The sequence below is a fragment of the Lutzomyia longipalpis genome, chromosome 2 (assembly GCF_024334085.1).
Source record: "Lutzomyia longipalpis isolate SR_M1_2022 chromosome 2, ASM2433408v1".
Classification (NCBI taxonomy): Eukaryota; Metazoa; Arthropoda; class Insecta; order Diptera; family Psychodidae; genus Lutzomyia; species Lutzomyia longipalpis.
The window spans coordinates 1,545,695-1,558,520 of NC_074708.1; the positions used below are offsets into that span (position 1 = coordinate 1,545,695).

The 12,826-nt window shown below is 42.4% G+C and overlaps 6 protein-coding genes and 1 long non-coding RNA gene across 8 annotated transcripts; 4 read left to right on the forward strand and 3 right to left on the reverse strand.

Moving 5' to 3' along the window:
- The first annotated feature begins 20 nt into the window (after positions 1–20).
- On the forward strand, positions 21–1,983 carry LOC129788502 (uncharacterized). The gene is made up of 3 exons (XM_055824627.1): positions 21–815; positions 877–1,048; positions 1,114–1,983. Exons 1-3 carry the CDS (start codon positions 482–484, stop codon positions 1,565–1,567), a joined length of 960 nt encoding a protein of 319 aa, XP_055680602.1. The 5' UTR covers positions 21–481; the 3' UTR covers positions 1,568–1,983.
- LOC129788500 (zinc finger protein 260-like) lies at positions 1,819–4,800 on the reverse strand. 2 transcript variants are annotated; one of them, XM_055824626.1, is made up of 3 exons: positions 4,643–4,800; positions 4,031–4,575; positions 1,819–3,944 (listed from the first exon to the last, which is right to left on the reverse strand). In XM_055824626.1, exons 1-3 carry the CDS (start codon positions 4,732–4,734, stop codon positions 3,217–3,219), a joined length of 1,365 nt encoding a protein of 454 aa, XP_055680601.1. In that variant the 5' UTR covers positions 4,735–4,800; the 3' UTR covers positions 1,819–3,216. The 2 variants fall into 2 exon arrangements, with proteins under 2 accessions (XP_055680601.1, XP_055680600.1); XM_055824625.1 differs by having other exon boundaries at positions 4,637–4,800.
- Positions 4,801–5,039: 239 nt separating this feature from the next.
- LOC129788499 (FAD-dependent oxidoreductase domain-containing protein 1-like) lies at positions 5,040–7,155 on the forward strand. Its single transcript, XM_055824624.1, has 3 exons — positions 5,040–5,624; positions 5,836–6,838; positions 6,903–7,155. Exons 1-3 carry the CDS (start codon positions 5,256–5,258, stop codon positions 7,040–7,042), a joined length of 1,512 nt encoding a protein of 503 aa, XP_055680599.1. The 5' UTR covers positions 5,040–5,255; the 3' UTR covers positions 7,043–7,155.
- LOC129788503 (calcium load-activated calcium channel) lies at positions 7,064–7,918 on the reverse strand. The gene is made up of 3 exons (XM_055824628.1): positions 7,805–7,918; positions 7,660–7,737; positions 7,064–7,583 (listed from the first exon to the last, which is right to left on the reverse strand). The coding sequence occupies exons 1-3, from the start codon at positions 7,863–7,865 to the stop codon at positions 7,171–7,173; spliced, it is 552 nt and encodes a 183-aa protein (XP_055680603.1). The 5' UTR covers positions 7,866–7,918; the 3' UTR covers positions 7,064–7,170.
- Positions 7,919–7,957: 39 nt separating this feature from the next.
- Positions 7,958–9,448, forward strand: LOC129788504 (uncharacterized). Its single transcript, XR_008750370.1, has 3 exons — positions 7,958–8,248; positions 8,336–9,137; positions 9,208–9,448. It is a non-coding gene; the product is annotated as an uncharacterized LOC129788504 (long non-coding RNA).
- Positions 9,449–9,638: 190 nt separating this feature from the next.
- Positions 9,639–10,287, forward strand: LOC129788507 (selenoprotein H-like). Its single transcript, XM_055824636.1, has 2 exons — positions 9,639–9,725; positions 9,803–10,287. Exons 1-2 carry the CDS (start codon positions 9,684–9,686, stop codon positions 10,157–10,159), a joined length of 399 nt encoding a protein of 132 aa, XP_055680611.1. The 5' UTR covers positions 9,639–9,683; the 3' UTR covers positions 10,160–10,287.
- Positions 10,266–12,825, reverse strand: LOC129788506 (ATP-binding cassette sub-family F member 3). Its single transcript, XM_055824635.1, has 2 exons — positions 12,642–12,825; positions 10,266–12,555 (listed from the first exon to the last, which is right to left on the reverse strand). The coding sequence occupies exon 2, from the start codon at positions 12,442–12,444 to the stop codon at positions 10,330–10,332; it is 2,115 nt and encodes a 704-aa protein (XP_055680610.1). The 5' UTR covers positions 12,445–12,555; positions 12,642–12,825; the 3' UTR covers positions 10,266–10,329.
- Between the last annotated feature and the right edge of the window lies 1 nt (position 12,826).

Consider the following 12,826-nt stretch of genomic DNA (forward strand, 5'->3'; position numbering starts at 1 on the left):
GATAGCATGATCAAAGATACAGTGGGTGAGAAAGAGAGAATGAGAAGTTACGTGTCGCTCAAAAACAGCTGAAAAGGAATTTTATTGTTATTGTTGTTTTTTTTTCTCAAGAAATCCTTGTTTCCTTATAAAAAATATTTTCAAAACAAAACAAAGAAAATACAAGCATATCGAGGGCTACATTGTAAAACCGGCTAACTTTGTATGAGTTTTATGTTGAATGAAAATGATGAGAACAAAAACAAAACAAAGATGGACATTTTTGAAGGTTAGGTCACTGACCTTTGACTTCCTCTGCTGGAGGAATTTTTAATTCATCTCCACTGGATTGTCCGGGAAAAACATTCAGAGAAACAGCTTGAATGGGGGTTCAGAAGATGTGAAAAAAAAAGACACAACCAAAGTGCAAAGTAAACATCTTGTGTAAACAAACAAGAAGTGGGAGTTGCGCGCAACATATCTGCGCAACATTACAGTGAACATGTTTGCGAACACAAACGGACGTACACACAACGACACTTCGCGACACATCGGTCAGGGAGTTGCTCGGGAGGAGTTTTTTCATCGCGCAAGAGAACTGGAGCTACGTGAGCGCCTCCACAGTGTTTTCCAGGGTCACTTGTCGTCCCAGGGAGCACCCCAGTGGAACATGGATAGGTATAGGATGATGGAGTCGCATGTAAAGATAACGGAACAGCTCATAAAGTTGGTTAAGCCCCATCCGGAGCTCTACGACATGAATTCACATCTCTACAACGACAGGGCACACATTGATGGGCTCTGGGCGCAGATTTCTCACACAATGCAAATGTCCAGTGAGTACAAAAGTTCCCCTCATGTGCATTATGTGGGATAATTGAATCCTTTCTTTTGCAGCGACTGAAGTGCGGACAAAGTGGAATTCACTACGGAGTCAATTTATGCGTGCACTGAAGCACGAGAAGATGCCCTACGGAGCCTCTGGGAGGCGCCGTAAGAAGTGGTACATGATGGATTCTCTGGATTTCCTCCGTGGGGTTCTCACAGTACCCGACACAGATCATTCCATGTAAGACATCTCAGAGCATTTCTCCTCTCAAAGCTTTTTTCAATGAGAAATTCTCTCTTTTGCAGCGATAAATCCCCTCCGGAAACATCAAAGCGACTCCCTTCGTATCCCGAAATCCCAATTGTGGTGATGAAGCAGGAATCCCAGAGTGCAGAGAGTGAGGGTGGTGTGGAGGAGATCCCACTGCCGGAGAAGAGACACAGACTCAGTGGGCCATCAGAGGAGCGTGCAGAGAGTCCACTGGATAGATATGGCGAAAGGACCTACATGGATGACTCTTATGCCTCCACATGCATCCTGGATGATCCACCGGGACCCACAGTGAGTGCCACGCAGCCAGGAAACTACGATCAGCTATTTTTTCAGAGTCTCGATGAGGATATCAAGAAGTTGGCGCCACACCGACGTCGGCGACTCAAGGAAGTCTTCCTGCAGACACTAAATAACCTCCTGGATCAGCAGGAAATGGAAATGGAGAGGAATACTGTGGCCAGGGTGTGCCAGAGGAGTCAGAATTAGTGGAAAAAACTCTATTTTTATTGAAAGGATTTCTTTTTGAGAAAGAATCCTTTTATTGAAAAAAGATTTTTTTTTGATGGGAAAAGATTTGAAACAAAAAATCCTTTTTTATAGAAAAATGTTAAGAAATTCCTTCTGCGGAAAGGGATGCCTAAAATCAAGGAATATAGAACCTTTAAAATTTATTTAAGAACTCCAAGGATAAGTTTTTGATCTGGAGGCTCTGAAAGGAGCAAAATTAAAACAACAAATTCATATTAAAATAAATATTTATTCCTTGAATTTGGGATTACTACCCTACCATCCATGAGTCCTGATGTTCCTGTGGCTTAAAGCACAACAGGATTGTAACAAATTAACGGCCGATGAGAAACCAATAGATTAATGTAAAATAAATATATCAGTTTTATGTGAAAGAAGGATTTTTCTGATTTTTCAATCTTCCTTGGCAAACCTCTGGATTGGCTGATTAATCATTGTTATCCTTGCAGTCCAAGAAGGATCACAGAATGTCTCCTCTTCCTTCGGTTTCTCTTGCACAGAATGGAGATCACAGAATTAATAAATTCTTGACGGAACCTTTGCAGAATGTTTTTTAGGAGTATTTTTCTCCTTCCGGGAGCGTCAATAAGGGATGCGGGTTTAAAAAAAAACGAATCTTTTCCCAAAGCTTTCGGCGTTTAACCACGCCTTCCTCAGTGGTAAGTTTGTCAATTATTTGAACCCTTGTCAACAATCTCCTTTTCTTCTCTTGGCATTTTACATCGGCAGGGAATTTTCACTAGATTTTCTCAATTTTTCCTTTTCCTTCTCTGTGGAGTGAACGCACAGTAACCAATAAACAAGTGATTAGTTGACTTGACGTCCCCGGAAGGAGATAAATACTCATAAAAAACATTCTTCAGGGTCAGTTTTTTTTATAGAAGCTGAGATGCTCCCTCCGGGGGCGTCATGGATGCGTGTCAATCCGAGAAAACACAATTTTTACCAGAGTTTTCGGAAAATCGCCTCGCCTTCTTCAGTGGTCAATTTTTTGTCTACTTTCGGATTCCTTCAGTTTCTTTTTCTCTTTCAGGCAGTATATTGTCCGGATGGGGATATTTTTCCGGGTTTCTCTCAAGTTTTCCCAGAACATAAGAACACAATCAGGGTCACTCGGATTCATTTGTGCTTCGCCGGACGCTTTTTTCCCGTGTCTCCACATCCCCTCCGTAGGCGATTTGAGATGGTCTTCTGAGCTACTCCAAGTTGTTCTGCCAGCTGCATCTGTGTCTGTCCTGAATTCCCCGCCAGCAGGGCGTGTAGCTCCTCGTCGTCCACTTTGAGCGGCGCCCCAGTACGTTCCCGGTCACTAACATCAAAGTCTCCCTGCTTGAAGCGCTTAAACCAGAACTGACACGTACTCTTGGACACTGTTCCCTCACCGAGGACCTCACAGATGGCTTCACAGGCTTTTGTGGCACTATTTCCCTGATGAAATTCATACAAAATACAGTGGCGGATGAATTGCTTCTCATTTGCCATCCCTACACTTTGAGGTTATGTTGAACAGCTGATTGAAGAATTACGTGAGAAAAAAAATCCCATAATTTTGAGGATTTTAAATGATTATATAATTCCTTGTAAGTTCTATATAATTCTAAATAAATCTACTCTCCTAGAATATCCTGTGTGTGGAATGGGGAATCATCTGTTGTTTCCTTTTTGATACAATTTAGCTGAATGAGGAGCTTTTTGTGAACCTTCTCAATATGCTCCTCAAGGAGATCTTCCTGATCAAAAATTTCCGGGCAGTGGGGGCAATTGAGGAAATTCGGAAAGTCCTCCTCAGTGAAATTTTCTTCCTTCACATAGTTGCTTTCTTGGTAAACTTCTTGTGTTTCCGAGAAGTTTTCTAGGGTGTTCTGGAAGATTTCGTGCATTTTTTGATTTTTCTGCTGGGCCAGCGGGATAGGAGATGGAATTTCAATGCTATAATTGTGTTTGCGAATGTGCACGAGGAATTCCCTGGCCACAGTACCAATCCAGCCACAAATGGGGCACGTATAGACCTTCCCGGAATACATGGTGGCTTCTTCTCCCCTACAGTACTTCCGCATGTGTCGATCGAGATTTGTTGTATTCTTGTAAGTTTTTCCGCAATGCGGGCACTGAAGATTTTCCTCATCTTTTTTCGCATGAGCTTCAGCATGGCGCTCGTACTTGAACGGTTGTTTGAGATCCTTTTCACAGGATTTCGTTTTTTCCAATGATTTATCTCGGTTGTGGTGAGTCTTCCGTATGTGCTCATTTAGTTGTTCCCTATTCTTGAATTCGTCTTGACAAGAAGAGCAAGAGAAGTTTCTCACGTTCTTAGGAGGCCCCCAATCTTCCCAATCTACCAAAAGAGACAAACAAAATTTAAAAAAAAAATTAAAAGAAATCTTCAAGAAGAGATTTTTAGCAGAAAATCTCACAGCTTACCTTTCTGGGATGATGACTGTCGTGGGTGCCTTTTGCTAATGTGATTCTTCCGGGCTTTTTGGTAAGCAAACATCTGGGGGCAGTGTCTGCACTTGAAGACTTTCTTCTTCCTGCAACCATCCTCAAGATGCTTCTTCAGGAAACATTTATGCCTGAATGCTTTCCCACAGGTTTGACACGTAATGGCTCTCTTAACGGGCTTCACGACATCACTGCCCTCTGCATTGGATACAATCTCCCTGTGTATCTGCCACTGATGTGATTGCACCTCAGCCCGGCACTTGAACATCTCCCCACACTCCTCGCATTCATGGCTACTCTTGATGTGATTCCCCAGCGCTATGTCACTGAAGAATGCCTTGGAACAGATGGAGCAGGGAACTTTGATGCGCGTATGCGTGGCCATGTGTAATTCCAGAAGATGCTGAGACACGAATCTCTTGCGACAGAATTTACACGGGATGTCGTCATCATCCAATAGAGGATCCATCGATACCTTCTCATCATTCCTCTCGGAAATATCCTCCAGATCCTCGAGAATTGCCCTGAAAAACAAAACAAGAATTCATCAAAGGGATCTCCAAAACGGGAAAATCAATAATTTACCCGTACTTTTTCCATCCATGGGCATTAGAAAGTTCTTCTGTGCACTCCTCCTTCACAATGACATCCCTAAAGGGATTTTCCGACGCTCTAAATTCCATTTTCACGAGGAAAATTCACAAAACAACAAAACTGCTGCTTGAAACAGCAAATATTGCAACTGTTTTGTATCGATATTGCGATGTTTGCTGTTGCAAGCGTTGCAAGCGACGAAAAAATGCAAAAGTTTTGCTCTGAAGTTAGCTGCATAATTACGCGCTTTGAGTTAGTTTTTGGCGGGAAAAGGTCTTTTTAGGGATTTCTTCTGATCATTTTCTTTAACTTTAACATTTTTTCTTAGCATAAAAATTCTTATATTCATTAAAAAAATCTCTTCTTGCTTTCTTTTCCGTGAAATTCAGCGGGAAAGACGGGGGAAATTAATAACATAGGGTGAAGGTGAATTCATCGAAAGTAATAGAAAAACATCGCACGTCATTGTTTCGTATGTTCCTGCTGTGCGGAGTTTCTGAAAGTATCCCCGGATGGTGTAAAAGCGAATAGTTCAGCGTGGAGCAGACAATATAATTCGCACCAATTGGATAGATAAGATAATGCGCTTGTACCTCAATCAGTCGACAAGATGTTGCTGATGAGGAAAGTCAGGAATTTGTGCTCAGTCACACGTTTCTTCAGTGACTACAGAGGAGGTGGGAATCAAAATAACCGTCCAGCTGATCATCCATTCTGGAGGACTGTTAACATCCTCAAGAATGATTTCAAGCAAGTCGGACAATTCCTCCTACCACGAAGTTCTGCTGGTAAGAGCTCACAGGATGCCGACAGAGAATTGGATGCCTATTTGGATAAATATCGAAGACCAGAAATCTTCCCGGAACACTGTGATGTCCTTGTTATCGGAGGTGGTGGCATGGGGAGCTCCATAGCGTATTGGCTGAAGAAGGAAGCACGGGAAGGATTGAATGTAGTTGTTGTGGAAAAGGATAGTTCCGTAAGTTCTTAAATAATAATCCTTTAACCTTTACAAAGTTTACGAAAGAAAAGAAAAATCTGTGATCTTGAAATCACCTAGTAAAAGTAGATTAGATAGCATGAATTGGTTCTAAGAACTGTGTGTAAATAAATTGCTCTCCTATTGATATTTATTGTTGACAAGACATTCCGCGTGTAAAGTATTGTCTTATCTTGTCATCATCTTCCAGTATTCAAATGCATCAACAGCGTTATCAGTCGGTGGATTGAGGCAGCAATTCTCACTGGTGGAGAACATTGAAATGTCCCTCTATGGCGCAGACTTCATCCGTAACATCAAAGAGCACCTCGGGGATGATATGGATGTGAATTTTACACCCCACGGATACCTCTTGCTGGCCTCCGAGGCAGGTGCGGAGACACTAGACCGGAATTCAAGGCTGCAAAATGAACTCGGGGCACGCAATGAGATCCTCACAGTGGAAAAGCTAAAACGTAAATTTCCATGGCTAAATGTGGATGGAATTGCCCTCGGATGCCATGGGCTGGAGAAGGAGGGATGGTTTGACCCATGGTGCCTCCTTAGTGGCTTCAAGAGACGCGCCCAAGAGTACGGAGCTCAGTACATTAGTGCCGAAGTGAAGGGATTTGAATTTGAACCAATGCCCGATATGATTGTGGTTGGAATTGAAGCGGGAAAGTATGAAGCCCTCCGGAAGGCAATTGTACGCCTACCCAATGGCGAGGAGAAAACAATCAAATTTGCCATTTGCATCCTTGCAGCAGGAGCGGAATCTGGGAAAATTGCTGAAATGATGAAAATTGGAACGGGTGAAGGGCTCCTGCAGATGCCACTGCCCGTAGAACCGCGAAAGAGGTACGTCTACGTCGTCAACAGCCAGAGTAATGATTGCCCCGGACTCAATACACCCCTAACCATTGATCCCACAACCACATACTTCCGTCGCGATGGATTGTGTGGCAATTTCGTGTGTGGCAAGAGTCCCACGGAGGATCACGAACCAAACTGCAGCAATTTAGATGTTGATCATGAGTACTTTGAGTCAGAAGTGTGGCCCCTTCTCGCTAAGCGCGTTCCTAGCTTTGAATCCCTCAAAGTATCCAGCTCATGGGCAGGATACTACGAGTATAACATCTACGATAAGAATGGTATAATTGGGAATCATCCCTATCATCAAAATCTCTTCTTCGCCACTGGATTCAGCGGGCATGGTTAGTACAATTTAAGAGATTTCTCTATATATTCTATCTAACTATTTAATTGATATTTTTTCAGGTATTCAACAAACACCTGCCGTGGGAAGAGCCATCATGGAGCTCATTATTCATGGGCAATATCGTACCATTGATCTCACACGCCTGGGATTCGACAGATTAATTGTAGATCAACCAATGTTTGAGTCAAACATAGTATAACAATAAATAAAAGAAATGCAATTTTTAGGGCTTCAACATAAATCGCATCAAATTCTTTTCCTTCTATACATAGTAAATTAATGTAAATAAAATCTAATAATGCAAAAAAAAAATTACCTTTCCGGCTCTTACTTGAACTGTCCTGGGGCTGGTCCAAAGAGTCCTCCACCTTGTTTGCTAGCAGCACGAGATGGGGCGAATCCAAGCAATTTCTGAATATTCTGCCGAATGGACATGGTGCAGAGGATGTAGAGGAAGATAAATGAGCATTCGGTGTAGTCATCTCCGGGGAGATTTCGATGACTCAACCCCTGGATCCATGAGATGGGTACAAAGGGGAGTCGTGCAACAACGCGCCCATCGAAAATGCTGTTGAACATACTCAAAAGTGCCGTAAAAGCGAATCCCGTCGCAAACATTGATTTCATCTTCACCAACGATAGGTCCCTGTTGTTGTTCTTCAGCCTCTCCTCATCACGTTCAATTTTTTTCTTGTGCTGCTTATCCAGGGAGTCGCCATGGATCTCCTTCCGTCTTTCCACTACAAAGTAAATATATTAAATTAACTAATATGCATCTACCGGAGAAATTAAATCCATTAAAATTAGTTTAATTACATTTTTTACTCTGTTTCTCCACTTCTCCTTTGAGTTTTTGATACTTATCAGTACGGTAAACAAGCAACCACGTTAAGCCTGCAATTGATATTTATTTCAAGAAAAATATGCATAATCAAGGCTTTTTTATTCTTCCTTGACGTACCTTCTCCGAGAAAAGCCGTGCAGATTGATATGAAGACAATCAATAAGGTGTCGCCCCACATTTTAATGAGCTAATTTCTCTCTGCAAAATCCCCAAAAATAAGAACAATCCCGGAAATGTGGATTCAACAGCTGATCAATTGAACTAATGTGAAGTTCTCCAAAAAGAGTTGGCGGAAGGGTATGCGACAAATTTTTTATGGGGTTAATTGAATCTAACCTCAACCTTTTCGTGATTCTGAGCGCAAGCAAGCCAGTTGTGAAATTCATTATAAATTATCTTTTTATTCAATTTATTATTATTTTGTTGGTGAAATATATTAGAAGCATTAGAAGAAGAGAAAATATAGCAGTGAAAAGTGAAATATAGACACTTGAGACGCTAAAATTAGCAAAATCCGGTCATTCTTGCCAGACAAGAGCAAAAGTGCTGTATTCTCTGAAGGTACGTATTCTTGAGGATCTTGTGGCAAAAAGTGCCCGAGGTATTGTCAATATTACCCATACTGATCTCTCGCTGTATTCTCCAAAGAGGTATGGAAGAGCAGAGGCGATAAATGGCGAAACGTGAAGAAGTGGAAGGAATAACGATTGATGTAGAAGCACCGGAAGTACCGAAGCAGGCTGTAGAATTTCTGGATCTCCCTCTGGTAGATTTGATGCCTACGATCGCAAAATACTTCATTCCTAGCGATTTGTTTGCCCTGCGCAGCTGCTCTCGCTATTGCAAGCAACTGGTGGATGATGTTGGATTTGCATGTCTTGGAAAAGTTAACCTTACAGATCTTGGTTGTGGGTGGAACTCTAGATACGTTGAGGAAATCAATACGTCGAGAAATGCGATTAAGCACAATATTATGCTGAAGTGTCGCCGTGCCTGGCTTTTCAAGTGGGATGAAGAGGTTGGTTTTGAAATGGAACTTTCAGAGGATATTCTCTCCAAGTTTCTAGAAAACAATCCTCTTCTGGAAGTATTTAAGATCGATTTAGGTAGAAAATATGAGGGACAAGTTCTTCAGCCGCTCTTACAGTGCAAGAATCTTGTTGTGCTGAGAATAAGAATGAACGGTCATGTGGACGATGAATTTCTCCGCAGTCTGAGGCAAAATAACAAGAATCTAAAGGAAATTATTTTATTGCCAGAAGATTGCTACTCTCCCTTCCCTGATGACTGGTGAAGGATAAAAGCAACCACATTTAACAAGCTTTGGCCTCCCATATATTGAGATTGAAGATCAAGAAGAAGTTATTGAACCTGTCATCCAATCTTGCAAAAATTTGAAGACAATTAAGCTCGAGACTTAGGAGAATGATAACCTTGATCGATTGTTAAGGTGAGCATGCATGATTAGATTTTACATTAATCCTGAAATGTACGATTTATTTATTTTTATTCTTTTGTAGACGGCTGGCAGACTGTTGCAAGAAACTTAAGACCATTAACTTAAGAGATACAGAAGGGTATAAGGAAAGAAATTCAGCATTAATTGACTACATGTATGGCAAAGGGATCAACTTTTTTTGGGGCTTCTACCACAGAGCCTTTAATGAGTGGTTGAATTGCACATGCATGGGCAATTAGAATAAAAATTAAATATTAATTTGGAGTATTATTAAAATCAATAAATTATTATTTGCTAACTTTCTTACGTGCGATCGTGATCTCTCCATATAAGGATTGCAAGTCTTACAATCTTGGTTTAATTCACATTATCCTTTAATTTATTTATGCATTTTAATTTAAAAAAAAATGGATATGTCGCATTGTCCCCTGACGCTTCCACTGGAAATTTTGCATAAACACTGGACTTGTCCTATCCTATGAAAAACATACCTGTAGACGCAGCTTAAAGTAAAAACTTCAGTTTGATAAGGAGAAAATGCCGCCTAGAAAAAGAAAAGCGCCTTCGAGGAAATCTGAGGTTTGAGCTGAAAGAATATATTAATTATTATTGATAAATTGTTAATTCTCTTTTTTTTCAATGTGGAATTGCTGTAGAATCAATCATCTGGCAATAAAGCTAAGAAAGCCAAGAAGGATGATCACGAGGCTACGCCACCACCGGTTGATGATGATTTTGATGTCATCATACGGATTGAGCACTGCAAATCCTGACGTGTCTTCCGGAATAAGGCACAGCAACTTTTCCAAGAGTTGCGTAGCCTTCTGCCGCAGCATAAGTTGGGATCGGAGATTGTTGTAGGAGTTCGGGGAGCTTTTGAGGTGTCCTGCAGGCGGTCCAATGAGGAAGAGGGCATTTCCGTGTGGTCAGGTGTAAAAAGGGGCCCTCCGCGTAAGGAAAAATTCCCCGAAGCTTCATCTCTTGTGTCTTCAATTGAGAATTTTTTTAAATAAAATGTAGATTCTTGTATTTCCGGTGATTCTTGTGACGATTAAGGGGCAAACTACTACACGTAGTGCCCTTAATCTGAAGTTTAATTCAAGGAAAATATAAGACGCATTTTTATGATGCAAAAAGGTGATCATTTTATTATTTATTTTATTTACATTTCTTGCTATTGAATTTAACTGGCAGCTGCTTCGAGTTCCTTGAGGACAATCTTCCTGTACTCCTCGAAGCCACCTTCGATGGTCTTAACATCTTGATTGCCACACACCCACAGCTCTCGGGATACCATCTTTATCAGACGAGCATCGTGGGAGACGAGAATAACACCCCCTTGGAATACATTGAGTGCCTTGCCCAGAGCATCAATTGTCTCAATATCCAAGTGATTGGTGGGTTCGTCGAGAATGAGGAAGTTGGGATTTGCCAGGCAGATCTTTGCAAAGGCTACCCGAGATTTTTGACCTCCGGATAAACTCGCCACGGACTGCAGGGCTAAATCACCAGATATCCCAAAGCTCCCCAATTGGCGACGGTACTCCTCAACAGGTCGCCCGGGAAAGTCCTTCTGCAGCACCTCCACACAGCTGAGGTTCATCTCCAACTGATCCACATGATGCTGCGAGAAGTAGCCGAACTTGAGATTACGATTGGCAAAGACAATTCCCGACGTTGGATCCAAGGAACCAATAATAATTTTCAGTAGGGTCGTTTTACCAGCTCCATTCTCCCCAACAATGCATATTCTCGACTGGAGATCAGCATTGAGATTGAGACACTTAAAAATGGGCCGATCATAGGCAAATGCCACGTCTGTTACCATAAGAATTGGGGGATTTAGGGGCTCCACTTCGGGCAGTTTAATCACCGTTTCGGGTTCCTTCTCCACCGGCTGTAGCTCAGGTAATTTCTCCAGCATCTTAATCTTAGACTGTACACTGGCCGCCCGGTTGGCATTGTAGCGGAAGCGATCAATGAACTCCTGCACGTGTGCCCGATTAGCCATTTGGGCGTCGTACTCTCGCTTCTGGGCCTTGTACTTTTCCGTTTTGGTCTTTTCAAATTGCTCATAATTCCCCTTGTAGTGATCAATACGTTGGCTGTGCAGGTAGAGAATGTCCGTGGGCACGGTGTCCAGGAAGTTACGGTCATGCGAAACGACAATGAGGGTATTAGGCCACGTTTGCAGATAATTCTCCAGCCAAATGATGGCTTTAATGTCAAGCATATTCGTCGGTTCGTCCAGGAGGAGGAGATCTGGTGTTGAGAACAAGGCTCTGGCAAGGGCGAGACGCATTCGCCAACCTCCGGAAAATGTACGTGTAGCAGCACACTGCATCTCCTTCGTAAAGCCCAAACCACTGAGGATCACTGATGCTTTTGCCGGTGCTTTATCTGCCTCAATCTCCTGCAGCTGCCTGTAGATATCAGCTAATTCCTCCGTGGAGCCACCTTCATGATCTGCAGCAGCTAAGAGTTCCTTTTCACGTCGCAACAGCCCCGTACGCACAGTGTCTTGCTCCAGAACACTATCCAATGCCACGGTGTCATCCCCGACGACTTCCTGTTCAACATGGAGAACAGTTATGTGCGGTGGGATTTGCAGTTGACCACTCGAGATCATTCGCAGCAGGGTTGTTTTCCCCAAACCATTTCGCCCCACGAGCCCATAGCGGCGCCCGGAGGCGAGATTGAGGTCGGCATTCATGAGGAGAATCTTATCCCCGAAGGAAATGTCAAAGTTCTCAATTTTGAAATCCATACTCCTCCCAACACCCTTTGCCTGCATCTTGTTATCCTTTTTGCTGATCATCTGCGATGCGGACGCCGTCATGAGTTCCACAGGTGGGGGTTTTGCTGGCTTCACATCCAGACGCTTCTCCTGCTTTTGCTGCAACTTCGCCTCGGCTTTTTCCAACTTTTTCGCATCCACCTTCATATTCCCCCCACCTTTGCCAATCACCCAAATACTATTCATGTCATTCATTGAATCCATATCCCGATTTGCCATCTCCTCCAGCTGCACGGGAGCATCGAGAATTTTTCTTTCACATCCCTGATACGCATTTCCACCATCTAGCGAGACCTTGTTGTACAGCAGCTGACAAATCTCCCTGATGTCTTCTTCACTCTTTTCCCGGGCAATCTCATGGAGTACCTCACCGAGGGCTTCGTACACATCACTCCCGGTTGTGAAGTCATCATTCCCCTCCATAACTTCCTCCACGTACTGCACAACAACAGAATCAACTCCCGGAAATCGCTGGCACAGAATCTCTTTGAAACTACCCATTGCTCTCTTTTGTTCTCTTACACTTATTCTCTTCACTTCCTGGCCAGGCAATCAATCATACTATTTTCCTATCAGCTTTTTTTGGCTTTTTTTTCAGTTGGGAAAAATACCCTAAAAAATGGTTCAATGACACCATTAGAAGTTTTTACTTGAATTTTAAACAGATTTTTTGGACATAATTTGCCTCTGCAGCTTACCGTATTTTCACAGTACGACCGCACAAATATATTTTATATTTAATTAAAATCAATCTATTTGCAATAAATACAATAATAATGGTGAAAAATTGTTTCTAAAAAGTTTCCTTTTACCACACAAAAATCGCCGTGATGGCTGAAAGATATTTCACACGAGGGCGCTGCTGTTGTGTAAGTTTCAGTAA

Excerpts from the sequence above, each read along its gene's own strand:
- LOC129788502 (XM_055824627.1), top strand. The coding sequence starts at position 482 with ATGTTTGCGAACACAAACGGACGTACACACAACGACACTTCGCGACAC. Across the intron at positions 816-876 it reads TCACACAATGCAAATGTCCA|CGACTGAAGTGCGGACAAAG; the intron begins GTGAGTACAAAA and ends TTTCTTTTGCAG. Across the intron at positions 1,049-1,113 it reads CCCGACACAGATCATTCCAT|CGATAAATCCCCTCCGGAAA; the intron begins GTAAGACATCTC and ends TCTCTTTTGCAG.
- LOC129788500 (XM_055824625.1), bottom strand. The coding sequence starts at position 4,734 with ATGGAATTTAGAGCGTCGGAAAATCCCTTTAGGGATGTCATTGTGAAG. Across the intron at positions 4,576-4,636 it reads CATGGATGGAAAAAGTACGG|GGCAATTCTCGAGGATCTGG; the intron begins GTAAATTATTGA and ends TTTGTTTTTCAG. Across the intron at positions 3,945-4,030 it reads ACAGTCATCATCCCAGAAAG|ATTGGGAAGATTGGGGGCCT; the intron begins GTAAGCTGTGAG and ends CTCTTTTGGTAG.
- LOC129788499 (XM_055824624.1), top strand. The coding sequence starts at position 5,256 with ATGTTGCTGATGAGGAAAGTCAGGAATTTGTGCTCAGTCACACGTTTC. Across the intron at positions 5,625-5,835 it reads TTGTGGAAAAGGATAGTTCC|TATTCAAATGCATCAACAGC; the intron begins GTAAGTTCTTAA and ends ATCATCTTCCAG. Across the intron at positions 6,839-6,902 it reads CACTGGATTCAGCGGGCATG|GTATTCAACAAACACCTGCC; the intron begins GTTAGTACAATT and ends ATATTTTTTCAG.
- LOC129788503 (XM_055824628.1), bottom strand. The coding sequence starts at position 7,865 with ATGTGGGGCGACACCTTATTGATTGTCTTCATATCAATCTGCACGGCT. Across the intron at positions 7,738-7,804 it reads CACGGCTTTTCTCGGAGAAG|GCTTAACGTGGTTGCTTGTT; the intron begins GTACGTCAAGGA and ends TATCAATTGCAG. Across the intron at positions 7,584-7,659 it reads GGAGAAACAGAGTAAAAAAT|TGGAAAGACGGAAGGAGATC; the intron begins GTAATTAAACTA and ends TTTACTTTGTAG.
- LOC129788506 (XM_055824635.1), bottom strand. The coding sequence starts at position 12,444 with ATGGGTAGTTTCAAAGAGATTCTGTGCCAGCGATTTCCGGGAGTTGAT.